The sequence below is a fragment of the Lathyrus oleraceus genome, chromosome 5, assembly GCF_024323335.1.
Source record: "Lathyrus oleraceus cultivar Zhongwan6 chromosome 5, CAAS_Psat_ZW6_1.0, whole genome shotgun sequence".
NCBI classification, from domain to species: domain Eukaryota; kingdom Viridiplantae; phylum Streptophyta; class Magnoliopsida; order Fabales; family Fabaceae; genus Lathyrus; species Lathyrus oleraceus.
In genome coordinates this window covers 14,476,776-14,486,919 of record NC_066583.1, presented here as the reverse complement: position 1 = coordinate 14,486,919, position 10,144 = coordinate 14,476,776, and the positions used below count along the sequence as shown (strand labels likewise).

The 10,144-nt window shown below is 32.6% G+C and overlaps 1 protein-coding gene across 1 annotated transcript; it reads right to left on the bottom strand.

The window, feature by feature from the left end:
* Positions 1-3,023: 3,023 nt before the first annotated feature.
* On the bottom strand, positions 3,024-4,270 carry LOC127084473 (BURP domain-containing protein BNM2C). Its single transcript, XM_051024929.1, has 2 exons — positions 4,021-4,270; positions 3,024-3,937 (listed from the first exon to the last, which is right to left on the bottom strand). The coding sequence occupies exons 1-2, from the start codon at positions 4,075-4,077 to the stop codon at positions 3,119-3,121; spliced, it is 876 nt and encodes a 291-aa protein (XP_050880886.1). The 5' UTR covers positions 4,078-4,270; the 3' UTR covers positions 3,024-3,118.
* Positions 4,271-10,144: the final 5,874 nt, after the last annotated feature.

The window sequence follows — 10,144 nt, the reverse complement described above, 5'->3', positions numbered from 1 at the left end:
TTATTCATTTTAATCTACATTGACTTCCACAAACTCTTCCCCCTGAAACTGTAATTTAACAAAAGAGGGGTTTCCTCCATAATATAACCATACCTTTTGAATCTCCTACTGCCTCACTAGAGGACCACTTCACTTCATTATTTCCCCAAGAGTCCACAACTAGTGTACTATCAAGATATTTAATTTTTGCTTCTTAAAGAAAACATAAATCAACCTTACATGATTGGATGATAAAGCTAATTCTCTTCCTCTTTGTTTTATTTCCTCCACTTCTAATGTTAAGAGATAAAATATTCATGGAATCAACTTTTTTTCGCCTCGTTCTTAGAGTTCATTTTTTATCTCTGATTTCCATCTTCTCAATTGCTTTCATCGGCTCTTCTTGCTTGTCATTACTAGTTATCCCTAATTTTGAAATAGTTTCCCACACAACCCTTCCCACCTCTGAATCAAAAATCTTCGTGAGCCGTTTGTTACACTAATTAACATCATATTTCATCAACAATTTACCTTACAAAATAGACCCTCTAGAAAAATGATCCCCTCCGTTGCTCATTTCTTCTGTAGAACACTTTGATTTTGCTGAAAAAAATGTTTTCTTCGAATTGAGACATGCAAAGTAAGATGGTTTGATTTCTCCCTTTTCTCCAAAATCTCTCACATCCCTAACATTTTTTCTCTTCGGCTTAACCTTCCTAGCCGTCAAACATGCCTCATCAAAATAAATTGGGCCTTTAGTTGTTGGGTTTGGTATTAATGGCCCAAATATCTCATTAACCCCTTCCTCCTCCAAATGGGTCCTCCCTGACTTAAATAAATTGTTGCAACATAGTTCTTCCTCATACTTCTCTGAAACCTCCACTACCTCAAGACACGTATCCTGATTGACCTCTAAAAAGTTATTATGAGATATCACACTCATAGCCTTTATGTTGTCCTCAACAACACGAGTATGAAAAATCACCTTTTTGCTATTAGCAAACAAATATGGTGAGATTGGTGAAATATTCTGATTTTCTTCAGCCCTATCAAAGACTACCATCACTTTATCACCTATGACTTCTTCACTTGTCACGTTAACTTCATTATCTCGAATTGCTCCATCGTTGATTGGACCCTAAAAAATTCCATCGTTGTCATCTTCTTCTGAACCATCGTAGCTCCTCTTCGACTCTGATTCAGCACTCACCGACCCTAAGACACCATAATTATTCTTCCTTCCCAAGTCTCCTACCAGACCATGCGCCTCTTCCATCATCTTAATTCTAAACATATTTTCATTAACCTTTATGTTTATAACTTCATTAATCACCGTTGCACATCTTGCTCTGATCATAAGCCTTGCTACATCCATTTTATTACCCTTACTTGTGTTGTCATCATTGCAAATGTATATTCCCAACATTGCTGTTAAGAAATCAAAGAGCCTTCGATTCCATGCATGACTTGGTAATCCATAGCATCTTAACCACGTTACTCTTTATGGATCCATATCGTCCGATTTCCATTTTCTAACCTCTTTAAACCACTGCCCTAACCAATCCCTACCCTCTCAATCAAAGCTTTCACCTCCCCTCCTACTAGATTAGACAATAGTTGAAACCTAATGGAGTTACTTTGACAAAAAAATATCCCTCAGAGTGAAACATCTCTAACATACTATAAGTTAACCCTGGATTCTCCACCACTCCAATGTAAGCTTTATCGAATCTGGTTATCTCATCTTCTGTTGTCTAACACTTCAGATGAATCTTTGGAAATTTTCTTATTCTACTTGGTTGAAAATGATAGAGTTTCCCTTTAGTTTCATCCGCATATGATCTCTTGTTATTTCGAGTAATATTTCTTTCCCTAGTGGTGTTACTCTAAATATGCATCCTTATTCCCAATGGACCTCCTCTAAGTTCAAATTTTCCTTTGTTCTCTTCCATTCCACTACCAACATCCGCCTTCCTCTTCGCATTAAACTCTTTCGTCTAAAATCTAGGAATATTGGCAAAGATCTTTCTTCTCTTCAAAAATGTATTATCCATCTTGGCTGCCAACAATCTTTCATCTCTCACGTAGAAAAACCTAACAAAATCGTACCTCATCCCTCTCACATTTCTTTTGGGAGGAATGACCTCTTGATATATATCTCCTAGATCCATAAAAGTATGATACAAATCTTTCGCTCTTGTTTTTTCTCCGAATTCTATGATGAAAAAGGTCAAAGTTTTAGTTTCTCCTTGCCTTTTTCCTAAAGTTGCAGTGTCCCATTTTTCTTCGTTCCTCCTTAATATGCTATTGGATGCAACTCTAGTCCATCCATCTTATTCATTGATCTTCTCCGATTGGTTTGCCTTTGTTATGAGAAAGGTATAAGTTTTGTTGGTTAGAGTCTCCAACATTTTTGACTTACCACTTTTCTTTATAATATGTATAAACATAAATTTTAAATTTGATTTTATCTCGCTCTACCTAAAATATAAAAACCGCCACATATACGAATTTACAATAGAATCAGTGTCTATTAGTTATATTTTATTTTAACAAAGATTTTCTACCATTCAACAACGGTTCTAAACAGTTGTCTAAAATCTTAAATATGGTAGGAGGAGTAGAGAGTATTGAAAAGTAAGTGTTCTTAACATATTTCTTGTAGAGATATGTTGCAGAAACAACGTTTCAGATCTGAGTGCGTCCAGATAAACTTTTAAACATGATCAAAATGAAACTTTATGAGATAGAAGCAACGCTTCACATCTGAGGGCGTCCAAAAGGATTTTTAAACATGATTACAATAAAACTTTATGAGGTGTTTTAAAAAAATATAAGGTATATATTAAAAAATTTCTATATTACAATTGGAGTCTAATAGATGTTGAGATGAAGACCATGAGGCCAAACTAAATAAATACATTTTTATTAATATATAAACTCATTTAACAACTATAGTTTTTGATAGAGATATTGAATAATCAGATCAAGATCATCATGATTCAAAATTAAAAGAAAATTATAAAAGTAGAGACTTTAACATATACTCATAAAAAACTTATTTAGCTTTGAATACAACACATTATTTTTAGCAACATAAACACAAATTGCAAGCACACTAGTACTAAATTATTACAAATCACATGCTAGATGAACCTTGTGATTTCAATTTAGGGACCCAAATATAATTATCAGCTGGAAAAAAGTGACACACAGAAGAACTTCCTGGTGTAACACCAAGAACTTGAAATGAAACATGACTAGGTGACCATTGTGATGTATCCATATGACAAACAACCATAGCTTCAACTTTATCTCCATTCTCACCCCCTAGTAATACTTTATACACCCTATTCTCACTTTCTTGACTATGACAATAGAAAACAGCAAAAGGGTAAGGCACAGTGTGACAAGCCACCATTTTTGGAGCTAGAATTTCCATCATAATTTCTACTATAGTGTAATTTTGAAAAGTGACACTTGACTTTGTTTTATGCAAAGTTGCATAAACTTGGATTTCAGAAGTTGAACCAAGAGTTTTTTGTGTGAATTCCAGCATAGATTGTAACGAAGTAGCACAGAATTTGACTTCTCCTTTGATGTGTTTGCTTTCACATTCTTGTAAGGTGTTTTCCATAGCCATGGCTTGTGGAGTGTTTGGAGAAAAAGAGAAGAATTTGAGAAGATATGAGAGTTGGTTTGATGAGAAAGGAAGTGATTCAGCTTTTTCTTTTGGCCATAACTTTGGCGAAGTTGAAGGGTCTCTCTTAGGGAAATAAATTTGCATTGTTTTTCCAACTTTCAAATCTTTCAAAGTGAAAAAGACCATCAATGAAGGATCAATATTATGAGTCATATGATTATGTTGATGATGATGATGATGATGATGGTTGTGTTGAATTTCCAATGATTTGTTTTCTGTTTCAACAATTTCCCTTGCTTGGTTTCCATTAGAACACTGCAAAAGCTCAGTGATATTTGGAAATTAAAGAAAAATAAAAAGAGAAAGAGAAAGAAAGACAGAGAAAGAAAGAAACATACCAATAGGATTAGGAGAAGATGAAGAAGGATGATCCAAGATGCAAAATTTATTGCCATATTTCAACTTTCAACGTTGAATTCTTCACAGTTATCACTGGAGTCAAATGAGTAGAACTATAAAGAGATCTAGTAATACATTATCAAGTGGTTTTTATTTAATAATTCTTTTTTATTTTTGATAAGCCACTAATTCTAATATTTAATCTAATCTAGTAGTAACATATAGTTTTCCAACATTTTGAACATTGGTTCGATTTGGCCTGTTGCAGCACTCTTATATTAAATTATTCTATGATTATATATCATATAAATAATTTTTATTTTTTAAAATACATTAATATTTATTTTCTCCCTTTTATTTTAAGGGACAATAATAATTATTCTATGAGTTTTTTTTGTAAAATAGTCGAATTCACTTTTTTAAAGGTGAACAAGTGAGATATCACGGGTCAAACCAACTCCTGCATTTGATATTCTTGCAAAGTTACTAACTGAATTAATTTATTGAGACAGTGTTGTATTTGAGTTTTACATACTCTTTAAAATAATAATTATTTATGTCGTATTTGAGTTTAACATATCTTTAAGATAATAATTATTTATGTTAATTTTTTATATTGTAACAAATTTAAAACTTATTTTTCATTTTCATAATATTACCATATTTTAAAAAAGTTACATACAAAAGAAAGACAAAAGAACAATAAGTTGCCGTTAATTATTTTTAGATTGAAAAATCAATCATGTTTAAAACTACAATTATAGATCTATGAGACAACATTATTTTACACGATCCTTTGAACTCTTTGTAGAAGATCAACGGTCTATAGTGATAGAAAATCAAAAGTGTCAAAACACAAATCACATTAAAACATATTGATTGTCAAAATATATTTTCTCGTGAATGGCCTTTATGTTTGAAGCAACTTTGAGGGCTTTCAGTCTCATAGTAAAGTTCACAGTTCTCAATACTAAAAGTGGATAAACTCCAGTTAAGTTCACATATGTAATTTTTTCTCCTACCCACTTGTACACTACAATATCTACTAATCTAAGTGTCGATCTTTCTTCTTGCGGATGAGTCAAGAAGCCCATGGGTGTCTCTTTCTTCACAATTACTTCCACTTTCTTAAATATATAAAAAAGGAAATTTGTAACAAAGTCATTCATGCATTTGAATCTTAAAAGCTCATACAATAAATCATGTACTCTCAAAGATATCTAGAAATGCGTTACGAAAAATAGGAAAAACCTCATCAATAAGAAATAATGTAATTATGAGGCGATACTTGATGATAGTATGATACTCAACTTGTGACATATCATGGAATTACCTATCAAATGGAACGATTATAATAAATTTTTGAGCATGTGATGTTTGCAAACATCTAAAAAATAATTTATGTTTTGTGATCATATCAAAATTTACTTCCATATCCTTAACACTTTACTAAAAATAACATTCACCAAAGCTCTTTAGGTGTTAGAGAGAAATTATCTAAGAAAGAAAAACTGCTAAGGTCAAACGTCATAATCGTACCACAAAGACCATCTAGAATCTTGTCAAAATTAAGGTATATCACATTATCTCTCAATATATGATCTTGTAACACATAATATTGATCATCAAAAACCCGAAAAGAGTATGCAGAACATCTATTTTGACTAACCGCTCCTCTAAAAAATTTAACCCTTTACACAAATCTTATTAATGTTTAAAGGGAACAACTCCCTACATTGTTTATTCAATCACATGAATGACAAAAGATTTTAGTCCTATGAATATTCAATTCAACACCTATTCTCAGACTCGTCTCTCAAATGATGTCAAAGGCATCAACCACCTCCTCAAAATCACACACGGAAGTCGAATCGTCAATATACGAAGCATGAACCAATATTAGACTTGTAATCATATCAAAATTTACTTCAATGTCCTTAACACTTTTTCTAAAAAAGGAATTAACCAAAACATGTTGGGCTTTAGAGGGACATTATCCATGCTAGCAAAATTGCTAAGGTCAAACGTCATAATCCTACAATAAAGACCATTTAGAGTTTTGTCAGAATCAATGTCATACCATATATACCATTGCATATAATTATATGATCGTGTAATACCTATATTGGTACTCGGAAGCCACAAAAGAGTATGAGGGACCTCTATCTCGACTAACAACTCCTCTAAAAAATTTCACCCTTTACACCAATCTATTAATGTTTGAAGGGAACAACTCCCAACAATGTTTATTTCCATAACATGGAGGACAAAATATTTTAGTCTTATGAATATTTCATTCAAAAAATTATCTTAAACTAGTCTCTCAAATGATGTTAAACAATCTAGCCACCTCTTCAAAATTGCATACGACAGTCTCATCATCAAGATATCAAGCAAGAAGAAAAATCTTGTAATTTTATCTGATTTTATGAATAAGGTGTAACACAAGAATAAAATGGAGCAAACATGACATTTAGTTCTGAGACGATACTTATTGATAGTATGGTACTCTACTTGTGAGATATCATGGAATTACTTATCAATAAGAACATCTAGAAGAAAATATTGAGCATGTGTTGTTTGTATACATCTAAAAACTTATTTATGTCTTGTAATCATATCAAAATTTACTTCCATGTCCTTAACACTTTTACTATAAAGGTAATTCACCAAAAATGTTGGTCTTTAGAAGGACATTATTCATGCTAAGAAAACTGCTAAGGTCAAACATTATAACCGTGCCACAAAGACCATCTAGAGTCTTGTCAAATTAGAGTCATACCACATATCTCCTTATCTCTTAATATATGATCTTGTAACACTTTATATTTATCATTAGAAGCCACAAAAGAGTATGAGGAACCTCTATCTCGACTAACAACTCCTCTTAAAAATATGACCCTTTACATCAATCTGTAAATGTTTAAAGGGAATAACTCCTCCACGATATTTATTTCCATAACATGAAGGACAAAGGGTTTTAATCTTATGAATATTCAAGGCAATGCCTAATTTTGGACTTGTCTCTCAAATGATGTCAAAGGATTTAGCCACCTCCTCAAAATCGCATACGACAGTCCCAACATTAAGATATCAAGCATGAAGAAAAAGCTTGCAATTTTATCTGATTTATGAATAAGAAAGTGAAGCACAAGAGTAAAAATTCGGAAACCTAACATGCCTCCTTGTTGCAATCCAATGGCTGACATGATATGTTCATCCACAAGTTAAAACCATGTTTCATGATCATAAAGAAACTCAACCCATAAAGAAATAAGTAGATATATCATCTTCATGTTATGCGTTAATGGTGTCTCGTCTACCATGTTGTAATAGTTTGAGAAATGTATTAGGAGTATAGCCAAATAACCATTTCCATGTCACTTGCTCAACACTCTGATGACATTGTGAAAAATGCATCTGCACCACCAAATACCCTGATCATATACTAAAATTCATTGATATACTTTTCCTCATATTTACTCACATTTTTCATATTAACATTGGAACCAAGACACTTCCAAATAGTACATCCTACAATACGGTGCATCCCAACATCAAGCCTTAATAATATCACAAAGGGTGAGGAAGCTAGAATCTCTATCTAACTATCTTTCTCCTAGCCATAATTTAAATGCCGGAGTGATTTCACCTATAAGATCTCTTTCCAAAACCTTAATTTCTCCATAGAGCATTTCTAATATGCGTTAGGATCAGAAACCATTTGTACCACATGATGTCCCTTTTGGAAATGACTTAATGCATTTGAGAATAATTTCAACTTCAGTCACAAGGGGGTTTCGGAAAACATGGTGGACGACATGGAGGGACACATATTTATCTACCACACTTAATTACTTCTTCAAATCCAAAAACAAACTATAATCACTCTCGATGGCTTCCCATAATGCATTTTTATGTTCATCACTACTAGTGTTTTAACATAAGACTCCATACCAGAAACACCATTACTATTTTCCATTCCATTTGAGCAACAATGGAGCCTACATAATTCATAATGCAAGTATCATATATGAGTAGAAACCATTACACGATTCAAAATTATTTTCTCAACCCAATTCAAATGAGTTTTGATTTTTCAGAAATCAGTGTTTCAAGAAATGACATTTGCTGAACAATTTTCAGCAAAACAAAAATGGTTGAATAATTGTTTATCCTATTCACAACCACTACTAATAAAATAAAGGATAAAATATACGATACTCCCTTGCAATGTTAGCGAAATTCGGTTTATCTCTCTGTAAAAAAATTGAATCTCCCCTTGAAATCTTAAAATTTTATATCTTTTGTCCCCTAAGTGCAAAAGTTACCCCTGTAATATTATTTTTATTGGTTTACCCCCAAACTTAGTGTCAAATTGTACGCTTAGAGGGGTATAAAAAACTATTACGAGGGGAATTCAGAAAAAAAAATTACAGGAGGTAAAGCAAAATTCACCTACATTGCAAAGAGGTGTCGTATATTTAATCCTAAAATAAAATAAAAGAATAAAAATCTATGGAACCATTTGTTGAAATTTTGTTTCTTTTATTGAGTCTTAGTCTATGGGATTCAATTTCATAAAAAATAGGAAAGGTGGAAATAAGAGACATCTTAGGATTAATATTTGTTAGCTATAATAGTTGTAATCACGACTATACTTCTCAGTAAATGTAAGCTATATAATCCTTGTATAACTTTATTTGAAAATACAAGAAAGAAAATATTTTTCTCAAACAAAAATGTGGCATCAGACCTAGGTCCAAACCTAATGCCATGAGAAATACAGATTCTGAATGTCTAGAAACACCAAAAAGAGATCATGAAGTCTCCACCACTAAGTCTATTCCTGCTCCAATTATTATTCACTCAGAGAACTCATCCTTCAATATTTGGATTATACTCAACGAAACAAATTATGATATATGGTCTCAGATTATAGAAATGCATATTGTTGAGAATGAGAAGTTATAATTTGTCTGGGGTAACTAACAATCTCCCACGGAAAACGATGATGGATACAAGAAGTGGTACATTGTCATGACAATGAGAAAGTTAAATGGTGGTTTCTGATGTCTATGACCCCATATATTATGAAGTGATATATTTTTCTAAAAATTGCTTGAGATACATTACAAGAAAACTTCTCTCCAATCATATGATATAGTGACGTGAAAATCACGTGGCAATAAAAGGGAGTCACGATATGATAATCACGTCGCTACATATTTTTATTATTAAAAAATCGAGAGTCAAACTTGCACATGGGAAATTGTGACGTGGTAATGACGTCGCAACTTGAATAGTAAAATAAAAAAAAGGCAGGCGTGCACAGGGTGGCAGATGGGGAGAAATTTCAAATTTTCAAAATTTAAGTTGTGACATGAAAATCACGTCGCAACATTAAATTCAAAAATAAAAAAATATTTATGAGGAAAGTTGACTGAGAGGATTTGATGGGGGACAGTTGACTGACACCTTTATTAGTGTCACATCTTTATAGTCTTTGGGGAGTGGCGACGTGAATTTCATTTCGCAAGGTTGCGACGTGAAATTCACGTCGCTGATTGCTCTATATATTTCCAGATTTTCTCTCTCTCACGCAGTCCAGATTCAGCTTCTTTCTCAAATTTCCTCTTTCAATTTTTCCTCTTTGGACATTGTTCCAGTGATTCCAGATGTTGTAAATCATTTTTTATAGTTGGAAGTACCAACTTTGGACATTGTTCCATAAGTGATTTTGTGAGTAGAAGCTTTGGATTTTTTTTATAGGAGTTACTTTGGTGAAAGCCTCTTTTGGGCTTAAGATTGCCTGAAAAGAGTCTGGTGTGTTGGGCTCCTTCTCCAAGTCTTCAATTTCTAGTTCTATATCTCAAAGATTAGCCCAAGAGTTTTTTTACAAAGTCCATATCTTTGTTCATCCTAACAGGAATTATTTGCACAATAGGTTGGAAGGGTTGTAGTTTGCTAGGATGGGAACCTAAATCATTATCCTCTAGCATGCTTTAAGTTTCGTACAGTTTGATTGGGAGTGACCAATACAGTTACAATGATGGCAAAATTCAAGCATGTTTTAACTTTAAAACAAAAGATTTTTTCTCTTGTTTTATAAGCGAATTCATC

Bases quoted from the DNA above. Each gene is read 5' to 3' on its own strand.
- LOC127084473 (XM_051024929.1), bottom strand. From the start codon at position 4,077: ATGGCAATAAATTTTGCATCTTGGATCATCCTTCTTCATCTTCTCCTA. The intron at 3,938-4,020 runs GTATGTTTCTTT...GAGCTTTTGCAG, and splicing joins ATCTTCTCCTAATCCTATTG to TGTTCTAATGGAAACCAAGC.